This window comes from Arvicola amphibius, chromosome 9 (genome assembly GCF_903992535.2).
Source record: "Arvicola amphibius chromosome 9, mArvAmp1.2, whole genome shotgun sequence".
Classification (NCBI taxonomy): domain Eukaryota; kingdom Metazoa; phylum Chordata; class Mammalia; order Rodentia; family Cricetidae; genus Arvicola; species Arvicola amphibius.
This window is the reverse complement of record NC_052055.2, coordinates 105,634,627-105,656,484: the sequence shown is the minus strand read 5'-3', so window position 1 is coordinate 105,656,484 and position 21,858 is coordinate 105,634,627. Positions and strand designations below refer to the sequence as shown.

Sequence of the window (21,858 nt, the reverse complement as noted above, 5' to 3'; positions counted from 1 at the left end):
TTAGAACCTGATGAACGCATGTGCATATCTATATGAGCATACCTTCATAAGCAGAACTCACACAGAGAATATAAGATCACAATGAGCTCTTTATTGCAACTCAGAAACTTTTTAAGAGTTGTGATTTTCTTTTAGAAATATAGGATTAAATATTAGATGTGACTGGGGGAAGAGCACTAATTACTGGTAACTTTGACTATAAATCTTTTATGTAAATAGCATATATTATTGATGTTAACATGGTTACTGGAAAAAACACTTCTAAGGCAAATAGCACTGATGTCAAAATAATACTAACTTATTGGAATTAAAGTATTTTTTCCTAAGGGAAACCGCCTAAGTAACTAAACAGAGCTCTTTGTTAGAATAGCACTTAATGATTCCTTAATTCAGGTTCTTTATGAAAGCAAGTTTTCATATACCTGAGTCTCCACAAATTGTGTCCCAATAATAACTACCTCACTTAGAAAACAGTGAACTAAGGGATTAAATAAAACTTGAAGTAACCATAGTGAGAGTCTTATCAGGCAAAAACGTACGGAGAGAAACAGATCTCTCAAAAACAGGGTAGGAAGAATCTCAATGTTTCAGAGACGACTCTGTGGAAAGTCTAACTGCAGTTCTGGTGAACTTATTAAAGCCTTATTAAAGTTAAATGACCTATTCCCCTTCCTAGAACCATTTCCAGTAGCTACTTGGGAACCAGGGAAATTCTATTTATTTTCTTTCTTACCTGCACTCCACTATTGTATGCCTTAAGCACAGGGGGGAGCATATCAGAAGGCCCAGACAGAAAAGGAGAGGGAGTGAGGGACAGAAAGTAAGAGATAGAGAGGAAGGAGAAAGGAAAGAAAGAAAAGGGAAGAGAGAGAGAGAGGAGAGAGAAGAGAGGGGGCAGGCACAGGTCAATCTGAAAACAGAAAAGGAAAAGGTTACACTTGACAAGCCTGTGAAGGAGCTGCAGACGCCGCCAGGCTGTACTTGGTAGCAGCAGATGGGCTTGGTCTACGTTGCTTCTGACCCTCCCAGTATATGTTTGTTTAATGCCAGCTGGTGGTTTCTCCATCACCACTCAACCATCAGCCACACTGTAGTACAAGAATCCATCCCACTGATGGAATCCAAAGTGAGAACAGATGGCTGGAGCCCCAGTTGTTGCCTAAACCTCTGCATCCAGCGTTCTACCTGACATCAAAAGTCGATGAAGTTTTTACATGCTGGTATTTTAGATCTTTTAAACAAAAAGAAGCAGGCTCCCTTCTACTCCGATCTGCTGTGTTCACAGGCAACTGACCCATCATGGGAAGGTAAAGACAAACACTCTTTCTGGTTAAAACCCTACATACACAGTAGTACACACGGAAGTATTGAGTCTTGAAGTGTGAGCATGTTATATTGTTTACATCTGACTTTCCCACTTTGATTCATTTAAGCATGGAGTATCACACATCAATAAAGTATTCAGTGCATCTTATGATGTTGGTATGAAGAAGGAAGTCCATCAAAAATATGTGTAGTACTTTTCATGGGGAATCAGAAAAAAATAATTTTCACATTATAAGTGATAAGGAAAAACATGGCTACAGGTTAGCAATCACATTTAAAGTAAATGTCTAGGGAAATGTCTCAATAGGGTATTTTGAATCTCCCAAATCCATGTAAGTGTTGGGTGGGCATAATTTCCAGCCTCTGAAGATAGATGCAGAGAATCCCCAGAGCAAGGCTTCATCAGCAAGCTCTGGGTTTAATTGAGAGACCCTGACTCCATGAATAAGAAAGAAGAGCAACCATAGAGGGTTGTCGACAACAATTTTGGGACTCCATATGCACTTTCACACACATACATACCTCCACACTTGCAAACATAAATATTCATACACACATACCCATGGATACACACCACAGACATATGAAAATAGAAAATATGCCTTAATTAAAAATTACTGTATCTGAAGATTTGAAAGTTAATGCAATTTGTAAAACTAAAGAGAAAATCAGTGACTTTACTAAGTACCTGAATCACTTCATCTGTTCCATAACATTGGGTGCCTCACATATGAACAGGGCTCATATCTTTGCATATCTGGTCAGTCAATAGAGAAGACACAAGTTATTCATATATATATGAAGTATTTATGAATAAGAAATTTGGAAACAACTTAAATTTAACACATGGATATAGTTTTTTAAAAAAAATTAACTTACCTTGCCAATAAAAAGGCCAGGGAAAAGTTTTCATAATTCAGGAAAAGTTTACTTGAAGTCAAGTTGAAAATGTTGTTACTAAATACATAAACATATACACATACATATGTACATTAATACCATATTATATACATCTGTAGATATGTGTATATACCCTACATTAGCAACACAAATATGTTCCAGTTATCTAAACCAATGTATCTTTACAATTTATTTGTCAGACTTTCATTTAAATGATTTTGAAGCACAGTTTTAGCTACTAGATTATGAATATATGTATATAAGTATATATTATGCATATCTACATATATACAAATGCATGTAAATATACTTATTTAATGCATATATATGTATAAACACACACACACACACACACACATATATATATATATATATATATATATCTCCAATACTAACTCTTCTATTTTCAAAACCATTTAAGTCAACCTGAAAAGAATATCTGTGACTTATTGCCAGGTGGTAAGCTACAAAATTTTCCTCCCTACTATATATTTCTCTGTCATTCTTGTGATAATAAGATTTCATTAACCTTAAGATCTACTTTTGATTATAGAGGAAAAATATAAACATCTTTTAATAACTCTTCCAAATTCAGAAATATTAAATGTAAACATGTCCTGACATTGAAACATTATCCACGTATAAGATTTATCAAATAATAAATATTCAACAATAAGAAAAATGTAGGATTTTTAAATATTTAATCAGAGTTAGCCACCTAATTGCTATGATTCAAAGTAAGATTTTGCCTTCTAGAGACCAGTAGCCTCTAGATACTACATGGAGCAGGAAAATGTGTGTGTGCATAAAAATACACAGATTATAAGTATATCATGGCATATTGTGTACCAGAATTTAACCATGAGCCTTCCAGATTCTTCACAGTGGACTTAACTCCATGTGAACCAGGAGGTGTCCCATAAATACAACAGGGTGCATTTCTACGGTGAATAACACCTACAATCCTGCAGGTTGTGACCACAGCTGGTCATCCAGTCCTGATTTCCCAGAAGTTCATATGAATCTATGTACCTAATAATGATTCTAAGCTTTTCTCTCCGATACCTTAAGTATATTCTTGATGCACAATTATTTTTACATGATAGCAGTTTAGTTATCAGAGCTAACTCATCTGTAACAGAAAGAAGCCTTTAGATACGAGTATCCTATTTCACTGCTATGCATCTTCTGTGTGGCCTTCCAATTGCCATTACCGTTTGCATTTGATTCACGTGCCATATAATTTCATGTTCCGGAATTCCATAAAACTAGGAAAGACTGCACAGGAGTTTTGCTGGGTGAACTAGATCATACTTCTATCTCCAGGACTGAGACCTAGACACTTGACACATTGAAATACTCAAAGAAAAGAATATTTGTACTGAAAGAGGAAATAAGGAAACAACACTTTTTATGAAAGGAAAGACAAATGTGAGTTGAGAGGTCAGGGGTGGAGAAAGAAGAGATGGAGGCAGTTGTGTTCCCCGAAAGGAGAAGGCAGAAAGTAAAGAAGCAGATAATAGAGACTCGGCATTCTATCTCACGTGGCTTCATGCTCTAATCTCAACTGAGGCCAGAGCAGCATTCAGTGCGGTATGCACAGACATCTTATCCATCTGCCAAACAAGGATGCTACAAGTTTTCATTCGAAAAAATTCAGCAACGTGAACGAGCAAGTATAGTGGTCTGTTTTCTGAGACAGTAACACAACACTGGGAGAAAGGTTCCAGAGGTGAAAAGTCTCAAGGCTTCATGTGCCAATAGCCTTCTTGCTGGTCAAGTACAGACCTTCAAATGGTAAGAGTCAGGGAATGTGTGTGTCCCTTTAAGGCTCCCTCTGCTGCATCTGTCTCTCCCTATATAAAGCCACAAGACTCAACATACAGAAGTGTACTCTAATGACTGAACTCTACTCAGTTCCCGGAAAGCCCAGCTCTAATCATGAGTCAGGTTGTTCCTATCAACTCAGTACATCAGAGTGTAAATGTCAACGCCTTAAGCTTTGGAGGACCCTTAAACAGTGTCTGTACCACAGCAGACAAAGTAAGATCAAGGCTAAAAGTTCCTCAATCCTTCTGAAACTTTTTGTCTCACCAAGAATATAAGCAGAAACGCTCTAACCTGTGTCCCTTCTGTCCATAATCATTGTAAGTGCATCTGGTGGTCTCACTCTTTAGCCTTTGCTGTCTTTGCTTAGTAGAGAAGCCCTTTCCCCAGCTGCACCCCTAGTCCTTCAAAGTAGCCTCACGCTTTGCAGCTGGGTAGACCTTTACGGGAGTCATCGTCTCTTTTGTTCTCGTGCTCTTTTAGATAGGAAGACAAACCATAGAGCTTAACATTTCAAGGACCAATCTTAATGAACTAAGAATTAAGGGATTATGAGTAAGCATAGCCAGGATGACTTGAGTGTTCTCTTCTGAAACTCAAAGCAAGGTGTGAGAAGTAACTGCACCCTCATCACTGGGGAACTGGTAAGAAATCAGAACCCACTGCATCAGAAACCTGCAAAACAATGGGACAGGCGGGTGAAGAAGTAGGGGTGTGCTGATTCATAACGAAGATGTGGGATCACTTTTTAACTGAACCCTAATTGCATAAGTAACCAAATAATACTTTTCTTAGTTTGACAACACATTTCAGGCTAGTTAAGAGGAAACCATTTTCTTGGCTTTACGATGAAGAAAAATTTTATCATTTTTAGAACCATGTAAGCTACTGTTTACTTGCAGGTTCTACTTAAGACTCAAACAGCTCTCAGGCCTTCAAGCTTCCATATTGAATTCAGTGCTGTGAAAATGGGGGACAGGGGCAGGGCACTGTGGGGACCGCCGAGCCACAGAGACAAACACAAAGGATAGGCAGATCCACATTTCGCAGTTTCCAAGTCTTGCCCTGGATGCTTGCCTGTCCTTTGATAACTGACTTTTCTCATGTCGTTTTTTTTTTTTTTTTCCCAGATACCTTTATCAATGAATGTGTCCACCTTTCTGGCATACGACCAGCCCACAATAAGTTACTGTGGGGTCCATCATGAACTTCTCTCCCATAAGTCCTTTGAAACGAACGCACAGGAAGACACGATGGAAAGCCACCTAGAGACGGAGCTGGACTTGAGCACAATCACATCAGCTGGCCGCATCAGTGACCATAAACCACAGCTGGCTTGACCGAGCCGAGCGGTCGCCCAGACTTGCTACCAAACTGTAACCTCAACCACAGAAAGAGGAAATTTTGTTCATTGCAACTCTCAAAAACAAAGCAAAACAAAAAGTTCCCTGTTCAAATAAACAAAATTCCAAGATTGGTTCGTGAAATAAATGAAGACATGAATTGTTTCAAGTCTATACTTTGTAACTAGCTAAGTTGTGCAGTATTTTTTTTGACTTTGACAGAGAATGGCCCTGAAAAAAAAAAAAACATTTTTTTTCCAAAACTCATCCTACCTATGTGTAAAAATTGTACAGCGCTAATGTATTTTTTCATATTATAAAATTTCAATTCTAGGAACAACTGGTATGTACAGTACCATAATTTAATTATGCTTTACTTTACACCTTTCCGTTTCTAAAATTTTAAATTAACAAACATTATTTCTTGTGTTCTTGAGAGTTACTCGGTTTTGTAGGGGCTGTTTTGTTACTGCGTTTGTGCCCAGAAACCTTGACTCTAAAACCTGTGCTGTGCGAACGATGCACGATTTTTATCATTATCATGCTTACTGCATAGAATTTTATCTTCTTGTTCCAGAAATAATACATTAACCAAAAAAGGTTTTAATTGTTCAGACGTGTAAGAGGTTCTTCAATTACATAGACAGGTCTTTCTTATAAATGAAAAAAAAATCAGATTTTTTTAACAGTTCTAAGACTTAACTGTTGCCTTGAATTACAGCCTAGTTTCTAAGCAGTGAAATGTAATGATAAAGAGGGATATTTTAACAAAGTATTTCCGAATGAATGACTCATTATTTCATTCTTGTGAGTAGCCATTGTTAAGGGTAGGGGAAAGCATGGACCAAACATCACTAGAAACAAAGGTCGTAACCACAGCAACAGACTTTGATACACTTCAAAGGGGCAGCTACAGTGACAAAGAAAACTTCTGTTACATCTCCTTCTTGTCAGACCAAGGTGGGAGGACACGGCATAATTGTACAGTAGCAATTTTTTTCTCTTAATTAACCCAAAGTGGTTTTATCTAAAAATAACCACAAGTCATTTCAAACTGTGCCTGGTTCTTAAGGCAAGTTTTCATTTAGAAGGTAAAACTATATTTGGGGAATATCTCAAAGGAAAAATACAGAATTTTTCTTATTGTGTACCACACTTGAGAAAGAACATTAAAAATCTAGTTCTTTCAGTATAGATGTGCTTAGTGAAGAAAACTCACTACAGAATAGACTGTAACAGTCTACAGTTCCCTTGTTCATGCTGTTCATTTGGGGATTTAGCTACAAATTATCCAAAACAATAAGCAAGTGATGTTAGACATCAATCTAAATCACATATTGGTTACATGATTGCATTTTAAATTAAAATCAAATTAAGAAAACCTGAATTTTTCAACAGCTGAAATGACAACTTGTATCTCTAGTCTACCTGACAGGTTATTGTTGGAAATATTAGTTTGTCCATGATAATCACATAGTTTTGAATGTTTGGATATAAAACTGCAAATGTCAATCACTGTTATGTGAAGAGAAGCATTGTTTTTCACAGTTTAACAATTTCATGACATCAGAAGTAGAGAACAAAAGCATCAGTCTAACAGAGGTCAAACACAAACAAAAATGGTAGAGAAAAACAGGAAGTGAAAAACATTGTCAAACTTAATTTCTTATCTCCTCCTAAGAAATACTTTCTGTATGCACACAGTTTCACACAGACTGATCAGAGCAAATTTAAGAACAACACCAGGAAGGAAGAATTTCAAAATTGTAAAACAATTATCTGCTGGGAAAAAAGGGGGGAGCAAAATAATAGAAGAAGCAACCATTAACTTTAATGTAACTACAAATGTCACGTTACGTTTGTCAAATATTTAGCATCCCAGATTTTGTAACATATTTTGCATAAGTTATTTACTATTCAATATTTTTGTTATTTAAGTCTAATTTGAATCTTGTTTTCCAGTTTCTTATTTCTTTGCAATGTATTATTCTGATTGTTCTTGATCCCTTACACTGAGATTTCGCTCTGAACAAAATTTAAACTGGGTTACAAATCTATTCTTTGTGAGTCTGAAAACAAATGGAATTTTATTATATAAACCAAAATGTTATTTGCAACTTTTTCATTAGAAGTCATTCTCCCAAGGATCAAAAAATAGCATTAATTTGTAAAACTAAACACCTTCAAACTTTTCCCAGATGCTTCACAAGTTGACAAATAATTTAAAAAAGAAAAAAAAAGAACCATAAGACTCCAAAGGAGCCTTACAAATGTACACCCTTTATTTCTTGATGCAAAGAACTTTCTTTAAACATTTTAATATATCATTTTGCAAATTCTTTGAGAATCTCATCTGTGCATACAGTGGATTTTGATCATATTCACCCCTCCACACATTCCCAGCTCTCCTAGATCTTTCTTTGCCTGCATCCCCAAAGCCCTTACACACACACACACACACACACACACACACACACACACAAAATGCTCTGAGTCCAGCTTTTGCTGCCCATATACACGTGTGTGGGGCCCTCAATTAGTGCAAGGTCGAACTACCAGAAAACACTCCTAAAAGTACCCCTTAGCTCTCTCTATCAGATGTTGCTAAAGCTTTTCACTTTCTCTCTGGTGAACTACCAAAGGGAGCAATCACCTTGGAACTGTAGCTGGGAGCACCCCGTGTCTTCAGCTACAGTAAGAAGCCAGCAAATAAAGACTGCGGAGATTTTTAATATTTGGCATTAAGCCCAAAAGGTCTTTAAACAAGAAAAAAATATCAGGTTATGTCATTTTTGTGTTGTTGTTCTACCTTGTCACGGGTGGGAGGTAGCTGGTGTTAAATTCTACTGGAACAGGAGGTAGACTAATAGAATCGAATCTTTATCACACATATGAAATTTTCTAATTGGTATCAAAAACTTGTATGTATAACTTCTCTTTGTCAGCGTTACTCTTCGCCATGTCTCCCTCTAACCACCTGCCTGACCCCTGTGTGCCCTCCACGGCTGCTGCTCACCTATCTAAACAACTAGAAAAAGCTGTTTGTCTGGTTGTTGGGGTTGAAAACTAGAGTCCGACCTATCACGGTTACCACAGCAGCAGCAGCTGAAACATACGGTAAAGCCAGACAGTATTCTAAGGTTTACAAATCTTGTGACTTGTCTCATTCTGCCATCCTAAATAATCCTGTGAAGATACACTCATGCCCCATAAGTTGAGATGCACCCAAGGACACGGAGCTGATGACCACTGGGTTTGAGGGCTCTCAGAGCCCAGAGGTTTTTTCCATTATGCTAAAAGCTCCCTCTCTCTGCCAGAGCCAGAGAACTCCCAGAGATAACAGACAGAAGAAATTAGACATGTCATTTAGTAAGTTCTTATTCATCTCAGACGTCTGTACACCATGTGAGCCCAGGGAACTCTCTGCAGAGTAGGATCTAGGCTTGCTCGTGATGGTCCTTTGTTCAGAAGCACTGTAAGCCACACATTTCTTAATATACAAGGTCATTTGTGAATGTGTAGATCAGCACGCCAAGATGTGAGACAAGAAGACCCCAGAGTGCAGAGGGAAAACAGGAGGTGCGAAAAGAGAAACCAGCCCACACTGAGATCGATTAGTAATTGCAAAAAATCCATTAATACTGAGCTGATCGTACGTTCAACTGAGTACATGCTTGACTCAGAGTTAACAAGGAAGACATTTTCTCTTTCATTTTGTGTTTTGGGAAGATTTTTTTTAAGTCATGATTTTTTTTAAAAAGAACTCTCATAATAAAGATAAAACATCGGTTATTCAAATAGACAGATACTAAAAGATATGACAGTCTATGAATATTTGGGGTTTATCGTCTCCATCTCTGTCCCCTCCTGAATGTCCTAGAAATCTCATAAACCAGCAAGACTTTTAATATAAATTATATTTTAGAAGGCAATATAAGCCAAATTTAACACTCAAGACAAACATAACCCAGTTTGAACTTAGATCTGTCTGCTTACAGAAACTGCTTGGAAATTGTGAAATTTATTTGCAAAGTTATTTTCTAAAATAAACTGTTTAGGGGAGTAAAAATACACTTGGTTTTAACTATTCCTGACCGGAGGACAGATACCATCTCTCAGACTAAATGCTAAAAATAAGAACTGAAAGTATGAAAACAGAGCTGGTATGAACTGTTAGTAAGCTGGAAGGAGGAAAGTCGGCTGTTTGGGCAAGTAGCACATGACTGGGGAGATGCAGGAAGCCTGGCAGGTTTCAAGAAATTCTCAGAGTAAATCTTGTAGCATTGTAGATATGTGCTTGTTCAGGGGTGCCTGAGTATGTGTGCTTTTATGTGAATGCACACAAGCGCACGTAAAAGCCACAGATCAACCTTGGATGCTATTCTTCAGCAGCTGTCCATCTGGGTTTAGGGACAATGTCAGTCTCTAGGACCTAGGGGAAGCCAAGGACACTGAACTGGTTAGCCATCAAACCCCCAGGGATCTGCTCAGCTCTGCATTCCCACCACCACACCCAGCCCTCTTACACGGGTGCCCAGACTTGTACTTCTGATGCTTTACCAACTGAGTTATTGCCACAGCCCATATAATAGCCCGGAGAAACTGCTCATATTGATACAAACAATCAGAACAGGCTTAAGTTCTTGACAGGTTTGCTTTGCAATGAGAATTCAGATAAACTGTCGTAACCATAAAAGGTTCCAACTTCACCCATTACCATATGAACACACCACACTACTACACCTAAGTTGAAATGCCAATAACAAATGATCCAGGATTTGATGCTTTAAAGACTGTGATATCATCACAAGGGTGAAGTAGGCTAGCAACCAGCAACCATGCTTTGGCTTGAAAATATAGTGGGAGAAAACATTTGGAAAATTTAATAGCAAACAAACACCAGAAGGCTGATAGGTTATTTTTAATGGTGATCTGTGAATTGCATTAGATTCTACTATGAGGTCAAAAGGCATCTATATTTAATTTTTTAAATCAGAGTTCTCATTTTACAAGGTCTACAGTTGGTTTTCATTCTATAATGACACTGAGCACCAGTTCTCAACTTACTGAACTCTAGAATTCCTTCCTCTTCTCCCTTAAACATTTATAGATTTGGTTTCATATATCTGTCTTCCTACAGATGAATAAGATTTTTGTATGTGGATAAATCAAATTATATTTTAAATGCACAGGAGACCCTGCAATAAAGGATCCTTGCAGTAAACCCTTTTTTGTTTTCTACTCTGAAACCCCATCCATTAATTTATCTGTAGGAAACTGACCCCCATGTGTATGTGTAGTCATGATTCAACTCCTGTACGTCTCATCAGACATAACAAAGAGTTGTGTCTGGCTTTTAAGTTGGTCTGCACGGGTATCCCTTACAGTCAGTTCCGCTTATTGATTTTAATCTGGATTAATGTGAAAAATTGTATGAAGCCAGAAAACAATGTTAAGAGTTCTATATCTGTTTGTTTGAGCTTTTGCCAATCTCCTCAAAGTAAGCAAGAGGTTATGATGGCTCCAAATGGATAGGCTTACTGAGTCATGATCTCTGAGATAACGGCCAACAAATCAAATGCATTGTTAATACAATGCTTGAGTATTATATGCCAAGGCACTGAGTCTACAAAAACATTGCCCAAATGGTTTTACCTTTTTCCACGTCATTATATTGTTTTAATTCTAATAGGAAAGCATTCACCCTATGTTTTATTGTAGTAGTGTGAGCCTAGTTTTCAAAGCCTGGCTAAACATATGTCTTGACTAGAGGAATATATATCAAAGGATACCTACACAGAAGCTCCTCAGGTCCCTTCCCACAAACTGTTGTCTGAAGATTTGGTTCCTGTAAATCTCTCAATAGGCAAATTTTGAACCTGTGAGCTACTTCACTTGTTAGTTACTTTTATGGGTAGTAATATAAGAGTTTAAAAGATGGAGGAGGAGAGGGGCAAGAATTTGCTTCTGGAGATCCCTGTCCACGTTCCCTACGTGCTGGTCAAGTCTCCGCTGAGATGAAGAGCCACAGTAGGAAATGGTGACTCTTTTGGACCCTTCACCTTTGAATTGGTTGAAGAAGAGACTTGTTAGGGAAGGCATAGACACCTTTTATTCATATGATAAAAGACATTAAAAGAAATTTTCCTCTTATCTAGAAAATTTTACTTCTCGGAAGCTTGGCATCATGATTTATTAATGTGTATGACATAGCAGGTATTGTCTCTAGAAACTGACATTAGTATTTTACATAAAACACTACCTGAAGCCGGGCGGTGGTGGCGCACGCCTTTAATCCCAGCACTCGGGAGGCAGAGGCAGGCGGATCTCTGTGAGTTCGAGGCCAGCCTGGTCTACAAGAGCTAGCTCCAGGACAGGCTCCAAAAGCCACAGAGAAACTCTGTCTCGAAAAAAAAACAAAAACAAAAAAAAAAAAACACTACCTGAACATGCAGCATAATCATATGTCTGTACAGTAAGACACTGTCACTCCTACCTATGGGCCATAATATGACTGGCAGGACCAGGTTATAAATTTAAACCAAATAATGCTTCAGAAAAAAAACCCTTCATGATATCTGTTCACTCTGGTTCCACTGCTACAGTTCAGAAATTTCATCCAAAATAACTAGAGTGATTCCGATTGTGGAAAGCAAGGATGTTCCTGGCATTGGGATTGAAGATGTGAAAGTCAAGGAAGACAACAAATAGGAAACAAGATGAGAGGTGAGTGGGGGCATTGGGATTTGGGTTGGATGGAATGCAAGTAACCACTGCGAATAGACCCCATAAGGGTTAAAACAGCAGTCTCCATCAAATGCCATTCCCAAAACATGGACACTAAGGAGACAGAGAATGACTGCATCTGTGCTTTTGAACATCTCCACACACAGGCTATATGAGGGGGGTAAGAAAACAACAACAGCTCTCTCTGCATTATTTTACTCTTTGAATTTGATTTAAAAAATATTAATACCCGTGTATTAGACAGTGTAATCTCCGGTGAAACAGTCCTTTCTATATTATGAATATATAGAATTCTCATTGGTTAGTAAATAGCTGAGAGGCCAATAGGTGGGCAGGAAGTTAGGCAGGAAAGCCAAACAGAGAATGATGGGAAGAAGGAGGGCAGAGTCAAGAGTCATCAGCCAAATAAAGAGGGAGAAGGAGATGGATAGGCCATGCTAATAAAGGTACTGCCATGTGCCGGGACATAGATAAGGGATATGGGTTAATTTAAAATGTAAGAGCTAGTTAGTAATAAGCTTGGGCTATTGGCCAAGCATTTATAATTTATATTAAGCCTCTGGGTCAGTTATCTGGGACCTGGTGGTCAGGACAAGAAGTGCTCATATACAGTTATCTAGCTTTCACTAGCTTAACCAAAATACCTGAGATAACAATTTAAAGGTGGGAGCTGGATTTCTTTTGACTGACAGTGTCAGAGTTCAGCCTATTGTCCTCAAGGCCATGGACTCTGGTTCTATGGGGAAGCCTAACTTACAGCATCAGAAGCATGTGAGAGGGGCTTTGAAAGATAAAGACGTAGACGAGGATGTCCAGGGCAAGATATGGCCTCCAAGGACATGCTGTCCATGACCCGTAATCTTCATCTAGGTCCCTATCTATCAAAGTCACATTCATCTCCCAAAATAGCACCACTGCCTAAAAAATAATTGTTCTCCATGGGCTCTCGGGGGACAGGAGGCACTTCAAATCAGAACTATTAAAACATCCTTTGCGCCTCTAGCAATTCACTCTTTATCAAACTTTAAGGCAAGTTTTCTGACCCAACATTACATTTTCCATTTGGCTTTTCACAATCAGCCCTTGTTGTATACGCCGTCACTCTGTGGGGCTGGGATTGCTTTAAGTCTTTCCTTGCCTCTGAACTCCAGTTCTGGGGTTTAAAAAGTTAACTTGATACGGCACTATGGTACTACCACTAGGAATTAGAAGCATATCTGAAAGGATAAGACCGTGTTTCTTACAAAACAGAGAGGTAGTCTGGGGTCACTTCTTTTTAACTCTTTAACTTTTTAAACATAATCATTGTAGTACAGAGGCTGCTTAGTCGTTCCCAGCTGCCCAGCCACAAAATAATCACATACAAACTGTATTAAATCACTGCTTGGCTCATTGGCTCTAGCTTCTTATTGGCTAACTCTTACATCTTTAGCCCATTTCTAGTAATCTGTGTATCACCACGTGGCAGTGGCTTACAGGCAAAGTTTTGGCATGTCTGACTCTGGCGGTGGCTCCATAGCATCTCTCTGACTCCACCCTTCTTCCTCCCAGCATTGAGCCTACCTTTCCCTGTCTACCAAAGTTCTGCCTTGCTATAGGTCCAAAGCAGTTTCTTTATTCATTAAAGTAATCACAGCACACAGAGAGGACTTCTAAATCAAATCATTTTCAGATGTGCTAAAGCCATGCTTTCTACAACTAAGAATATAAGTACTGGAATTATGGAAATATAATTTTGTTGTCAATACCTTTCTCTCAGAGGCCAGACTTCAGGCAGTTGATCATACTCAATAATTGCCACCAAAGGAATATCTATGTGTTCCTTGAAAGCAAGACTTGAAATGAAGCATGTAAAAACTAACAGACCACAACATGATCAGCTCAAAGAAACACTACAGAATAGTTACTCTTCTAAGTGCTTCATATTTATTCATTTTGTTCTGATTAGTATGGCTAATGGAATTAACAAGAACTCTATAAAGTAAGTAACATCTTCACCTTAAGAAACTAAGAATGATGAACCAAAAATATTAGAGAACATGAGGCTGGAAAAATCTGGGAGCACGGATTTCTTGAAAGCAAGTGACAGATAGATTGACACCCCTGCTAACTGTCTACCTGGTGCCTGCCTCACGAGCATCACTCTTGGATTTAAAAGTCTACACATTGAATTAGGGAAGTCTTCTCAGTATAATTGATAGCGCATGTAAGATGTGTCTGGTGGGCTGTAAGAGTCCCTGAGAGACACACAGTAAAGAGTGGCAATGCCCTGCTTCCAGTATTAGGGGGAGGGGACTGGAACAGCGAGCTTTAATACCTGCAGGGGCAAACAGCAAGTACAGGAGAATAAAAGTTCCATGTTGGTAGCATTGTTGGTGACCCATGAGGGCAGAAATGAGGACGGACATCAAGTATAAGACACGTAGACTGGCGATATGCGAGGGTAATAAAGTATTAAAAATGCATTTTCGTCAAGAACATCTTGTTATTCCACTAGTTTTGATCTGATCTGGTTTGATTTTTGTCCCATCTGTCTACAATATCAAGGTCAAATTTTACATGGTCACAACAAATCTTCCGACCTTTCTAGATAGGCACAAATGTCTCCCTCAGTTCTACTCAGTGTTTGTCCCCATTCCACCAGTGCGCTCTTCCTCTGGAGGCAACAGTTGAAGCCGATAATTCTCTGTGGGGATAAATGTTTGTAGAGGTCGTCAATAAAACATTAATAACCCATTCTGATGGCTAATTCGGGTAAGCACATTTGTTTAATATAACTGTGTGAAATAAGTGAGACAGCTTCTCAGAAACTAAGCATTCAAAACCCTGGTCCAGTGAAAACAGGTCACTATTGTGTGTCGTGGGGAAACACAGCCTAGAGATTGATCGACTTTCTTTGTGTTTCAGACATTTCATGCTTTAGGTAAGTATGGGTGAATGCTAACCAGAATTTTTATTCCATAAACTAAGTCCTTTGGATAGTTACACTCTAACTAATAAAGAAGCTGAAAGAAAACATAAGTCAAGACCAGCATCATTTAGGTGACAGAGACCAGACAGTACCAGAACTCGAGTTTACTTAGAGTTACTTTGACCAGAATAAAACTTTTAAAAACATGCTAGTGCTTGAAAATATATAGGGCTGTTTCTGCCTTATTTATGGACAATTATCAATTAAGCTGTTGTTTTAAAGGCCTGTTCAAACAGATATAATCAACTCAGAAACGAAGATGCCTAAGTACCTACTTTAGTTCTTTGTAACTGTTTGGGGAAAAGGATAGTTTTTCCTGCCAATAGCTCAGACTGGCTTGAAACTGGTAATACAGCCTCCCAAGTCTCAACAGCCTGCCTCAGCCTGGCAACACATGAGTGGGTCACCACACACTTTTTTAAAGTTAAAAAAATGTTCTTACTGAGTTTTTCTCATTGCCTGGACTATGTGCGGTTATCTTCAGTGATGTGACTGCTGCGAATTCTCATTCTCAGTGTACTTCAGAAACTGTCTCTGTGTGTTTATATGTGTGTATATGTACATGTGTGCGGGTAGCGCTCTCTTGCTCTCTCTACTATCTCCCCTGTGTGTGTGCACATGCTCATGTACCTGCATGCATGCCTCTGTGTGTGTGTGTGTATCAAAAGTCAACATCTGGGTCTTCCTCAAATGCTTTTGACAGAGAGTCTGTAACTGAACCTGGCACTCACAGACTGGATTGGCTGATCAGCAAGCTCTGGGGATCCAACTTTTCTCAATAACACACACTGAACTGGGAGCACATGCATTTGCCATCACAGTTGGCTTTTAAATGGGTGGTAAGTGCCCAGATTCGGATCCTCATGCTTATGTGGCAGGCATTTTTACGGACTGAGTCATTTCCTTGGCACATGTATGTTTTGTTTTATTTTTCACAGTTCTATGGGGTTTTAAATTCCAATTAATCAAGTATTTATTTGTTTATATGGTTTTTACCGTAATAAGTCAAGGACCATTATAACAAAATTATGCAAAACCTGAAAGGAAGTAGGACTCGGTGCAGTACTTATAGAACTGTAGCTTGTTTATGATGCCACAGAAGGAAGGTAGAAAGTTAGTGTCACTGGGAAGAAACTGGTAAAAGAACCCCAGGGTAAAGGGTCTTTAAGATCCTGGAGGGTGGCAACATCACAACTCAGACATGACAAGCAGGCTCCATCCTTGCCTCCTACTTAGGAACGGGAGGTATCTGAGATGTCGATGAGAACAAACTTCTGAAACCCAGGGCTCATGTTTTCTCAGCCCAGGACCTCCCTGGCACAGCTACTTAGTTTCTTCCAAACTGAAGCCTCAAACATTCAACTCGCCAATCCATGATAAATTTAGATCCGTGTGCAATTCTATTAACGAAATGAAGATTAATTGTGAAATAACAGTAGGTGGTCAGAAGGGTTCTTTGTTTTCTATTTAAAATGCCCATGAAAGGCATTCCTCTCTATGCCAGCTAGCCCATGTGGCTCTAAATTTAGGAATCTGGGGATCTGGGGGGACAGGGTGTCGAAAAGGTATGCTGACCTGTGAAATTTATTTTTTCAGTAACAACTAGTTATGGCATAAGACATAATAAATGAGTGAAATTAGATTATATGTAGAGACGCTCTCTACTATGCATCTCCGGTTTGTGCTCACCTCTCACACTTTCCAGTGGCCTGTGGGGTTTTTTTTTAATTAAAACAAATGCATAATGAAAGGGTTTTAAACTAATGATCATAAGGATATGGGATATAACACTTTATTTTGTGCATTCCTCATAGTATATAAAGCCTGCTATAAAATTTTTATGAAAACTTTGCCTTTAAAATTTTGGATGCAACAAAGGAAGGAAAATGAAGGAAAAGAAGGAAAAGAGACAGCGAGATGGGAACGTCCTGTCCACGTGAACGACGCAGAGGAGAGTCCACATAATTACTAATCCTCTGAACATGGAGGAGTCGACCTTGAATTTTGGCCTCGCCATCAGGGCAGGCTGTAGGTGACCCTTGTAGAAAAGTAAGAACATAACAATACCAGGGTCCTAAAAAAGAAAAAGAGAAACAACCTACAATTCTGCATACTTCATTCCTCCTCCACGTGTCCTTGTCATGATTTCTCTTTCTCCATTTAGTTTAACATCACATACAATATGCACACATTGCAAAATAATAAAGAGAGCAAGCCTGGAGAGGGATGGCTGCATTCATCTCCCAATACGAATATCCCAATATTATAATGACATTTTATTAGCTTACCAAGAGTGCAAATAATGTCACAGTGAACTAAAAAATAAGATTATACAACCAAATCTAGAATACAAAGTAAGTCTTTATTTTAAGCAAATAGACTGTGTCAAAGCTCGAGAAAATTCCAACCTGGCACAAAGTTTCTCTTTGACAAAGACCCTTTGATGCTTTCTATAAAAGCAGCTCTTACCCTGAGGTTCCATGCTAGGACTTCTATGATCCCCTGAGTATAATCAAAGACCAGGTTTTATATGCCTGCATTTGTGACACTCAGTAAGGATTCAGTTAAGCATGGGTGAAAACTTCTTTCCAAATCTTTTCAGTATTATGAGATTATTTTTGTCAAATCTGCCCATGGGAGTATATGGTTACTGTACAAGTAGGTTCGTATGATTGCTGGAATGGATGGCAGAAAAAAAGAGAAATCCTCCATTAGATGTTCCTACCTCTCTACAGACTCGTGGTGCCCCAAACAACACACCAGTCTACACAGAAATTCCACTATAATTTTTTTAATAAAGAAGAAGGTATCCACACTCTTCACTTGTCAGCGATTATAAACTTCCCAAATGGTCGGTATCTTACCAAAGCAAATTCGGAGGCAAGTCGCATTTAAGCCATTTCATTATAGAAGAAAAATTACTTAGAAGAAAGAGTCCTGGTTAGTGATGAATTGTGTACAAGTCAGCCCAGCACAGCATTTCAATCATTTCCGTATTTTTACCCTCCTAAAAAACTGTGCTGGTAATGAGGCGTAAGAAGCCATTATCTGAACCATTCACACGTCAAATAGATGCTGTTGCCAGTTTGTTCTCTCAATAGAAATGATGAACAAATGATTTATTTATAACTGATAATTATGATAACACACCTTCATTCCTCTTCATCTCATTATAGTATGAATACGTTGTGATTGTCTTATTTCATACCCAACCTAAAACCATTTTCCCATAAACCCACAAGGTCAAGATTTGGCTACCTTGTCTCATTTTTCCTTTTATTTTTTATCTTTCCAAACAGTAATATAAGTTGCCCATATCCTAAATGTAAGAAGCTGAGGTATGCCTCATAAGTCGGTGGAGAATACATGTGCATGATATGTGCACAATCACTATAAAGTGACACTCAGCATGAACTTAGAAAGTTCACATTGTTTCCCTTCTGCAAAGGAAATAAATGGGCCCAGATAGGAAAGATGACGGAGGCTAGCTTGCTCTCAGAGAGAACGTATCAGGGTAAGGAAGTCTGGGAGATGATTCTGTTGGAAAAGTGCCTGTCACACAGCCACTGGAGACATGAGTTCAAATCTCCAGCACCTACATGGCTCACATCTACAATCCCAGAGCTGAGGGATCCATGAACACAGGAGGATCCATGAACCTCATTGGCCAGTCAGCCTAGCAAATTTGTGAGCTACAGATGCAGGGAGAGACCCTGCCTCAAAACATAAGATGGGAAACAAAGAAATAAGACATATAACTCTTGCTTTATTTTATTGACAAAATAATATTTTAAATTAGAGAGCAAAGAATAACATTTCTCTTGAAATTTTCATTTTTAATCCCTGCTACATAACACTCTGGACTCTGTCTGGACTTGTTCGGGGAGTAGGGCTGCTCCTAGTTAATAGAAACTACCATTTGTAAAACTCGTCATCCCTTTCACAGAACATCATCTTTAAGACAGTTTGTAAGAACTGCACTTCAGAGCTACATCGAGGAAGTTAAAAACCCTGCTGATAAATGGTTACGTTTTACTCCCACTGAGGAACAGAACAATGACCTATCTTGATATTTTGATTTGGGAATCTAGAGCTGGATTGAACTCAGTAACACCAAGGCAGAATTAGCTTCCACTTCCTGCGGAATGTCCTGCTTTCTCACGTTTCACATTTTTTCTTCTTCCTAATTCTACTTGGCTGATCATGCTTATTGCCTCTTTTACAATAAGCAGTATGAATGATTCTGGAAGAAGCAAAATGCACAAGCAAACAAGCTGAAGGTGTCATTATCAAAATCATTCCTCTTCTCTCTTTTATTGAAAGTACATTTTTCATACCATATACTGTGATTAAGGTTTCCCCTCCCCTGACTCCTTTCAGCACCACCCCACCTTGTATTCTATCCAAATCCACACTTATTCTTCCTAGCACCATGCCTAGTCTTCCATTATCCTCGTAATAATTCATTCTTGGTTTGCGATTTAACTATGAACTGCTGAGGTAAAATGAATGACGGGGAGGAGAGGGAGAGAGGAGAGAGAGAGAGAGAGAGAGAAAGAGAGAGAGAGAGAGAATGAATTTCCAGATGTGGTTCAAATATAAAGTTCATCAAACATTAAAAGCATATTCTTAGGTGATGGTTTAAAAAGTCTGGCAGAGTACAAGATCAGAAGAGATAGCTAAGGTGAATTTTTGATTTATCAATATTTTAAAAGGTATTTTGTTAATATAGGTTAAAAGTATCAGATTGCCATTAAGTCATTATTAAGTCATTATTTTTTAATTAAAATTTATCAGTTTATTTACATCAAGTTACCCCTTCTAATTAATAAACCATTCAGCTTCCACCTCCTTGGTAGCTGCAGGCTCTTTCTGAGCTGCCCGTCTACCCTCCTCCATCAAGCCCCAAATTGAAATAGCAGCAGTTTTCTCAATGATTCTCAAATTCACCCCTAAACTTCCTTAAATACAGTTTTATGATTTGCCTTAAACTATTTCCTTCCATTGACATAGAGACAGTGTTCAATTGTGAGTCAGCTTTTTTTTAATCTAAACTCAAGTACATATACAATACTAATAAAAAAAAATAAACAACCCCCATCAATGTTTAAAGCTGTTCTACCTTGCTCCTTTCTCCTCTGTTGTGTGATAAAGCACTCAGCAAGTGCAGCTTACGAGAAAAGTGGACTTATTTGACTAAACAGTTAAATAAGTAGTTAAAGTCTAAACAGAAGCCTGGAGGCAGGAACTGAAGCAGGTTCCACGAGGAACATTCCTTACTGGTTGTTTCTTCTGTATTGACAAAATCAGCATTTTTATATCACCCAGGACCATTGTCCAAATGAGACTTGCTTATGGGACAATCTGATGGAGGCTTATTCTCAAGTAAAGTTTGATTTCCCCAGAGGATGCTAACTTGTGTCGATTTAACCAATACAACCAAACAAAAAAATCAAAACAAAAAAACTAACCAAAACATTTGTTTAAACAATGACTTTAACTTGCATCTGTGATTATATGCTTCATAGGAATTTGGGGAGGTGGGATTAAATAGCTATGATTTTCTTTTCTTTTCCCTAACCTGTTGAGGAACTGAGTCAGATCTTACTAGAGTGAAGTCTTCCCAGATACGATGTTGGATTAAGAAAACTGCATTTGCTATAGTGTGGAGTAACTTACCATAAAAGTCCTATATTGAAGTATTCAAACATATGACAGAATATAATACTTTTTCCCCAGTACAGATGAATGTGAAATGAAAATAAATTGAAATTGTTGAAAATTCCTCCAAGGAGTGACTTTTTCACATGATAGAACTTTGACTATTCAAGTTGAGTTTCTCAACCTTCTAATATCAGCAAAGAGTCATTCAGGGCTTTTGAAATGTCACCATCAAAAGTTATATAAATATCTCAGATGGGTAAAGGAGATATAAATTGGAAAGTTCCTCTCTTGGACAGTATGAAACCAGGGATCCTTTTCCCCTTTTCTCTCCCCTTTCCCTTCTCTTCTCTCCCCTTCTCTCCTTCCCCTCCTCTCCTCTTCCCTCCCATCCCTTTCCCAGGTTCTGTCAAGAAGCTCTTCTCATGATCTTTACCTCCACTCTCCAAAACAGTCTAAATATCTAGGAAGAAATGGGGTTGGAATTGAGAATCTGTGAAGAAAGGACATTAGATGACATTTATGTGATGGAAACACACAAATAATGCCATAGGGCAGTTCAATTTCATTTAGAATGTCCAAGTCAGATAAATCTGAGTACCTTAAGTCCTAACCATCTCTCTCTCCTCCCTCCCCCCTCCTCTCCCTCTCTCTCTCTCTCTCTCTCTCTCTGTGTGTGTGTGTGTGTGTGTGTGTGTGTGTGTGTGTGATGTAGTTTCGTTTTGCTTTGTTTTGAGACAGGGTCTCACTATCGAGTTTTGCCTGGCTTAAACTCACTATTAGACCAGGCTGGCCTCAAACTCATAGAATCTCCCGACCTCTGCCTTCCTCCTGTTTTCTTCCTCCTGCCTCCTCCTAACAATTCATACCTCCTCCTATCTCCTGCCTCTGCCTCAAGTGCTTGTTTTAAAGGCATCCAAATTTGTGTCCAACCTCATTAAATTATTATGAAACATGGAAATAAATATATACAACATGCTGTAATCGTCTTTTTTATATGGCTGATAAATAGCCATGGAAGAAAATCCAAAATGTAAATCGTTATTGTTTTCTATGTATTCAGATTATATGTGTCTGCTTATG

General features: G+C 38.5%; 2 protein-coding genes across 2 annotated transcripts in view; one reads left to right on the top strand and one right to left on the bottom strand.

Moving 5' to 3' along the window:
• Lrrtm3 (leucine rich repeat transmembrane neuronal 3) overlaps positions 1-5,393 on the top strand; it is a 167,159-nt gene extending 161,766 nt beyond the window's left edge. The window contains exon 3 of the mRNA XM_038342042.1: positions 5,184-5,393. Coding sequence (XP_038197970.1) covers positions 5,184-5,393 — 210 coding nt within the window. The remainder of the gene's footprint in view (positions 1-5,183) is intronic.
• Positions 1-21,858, bottom strand: part of Ctnna3 (catenin alpha 3) — a 1,277,532-nt gene that overhangs the window by 934,502 nt on the left and 321,172 nt on the right. The window lies entirely within an intron of this gene.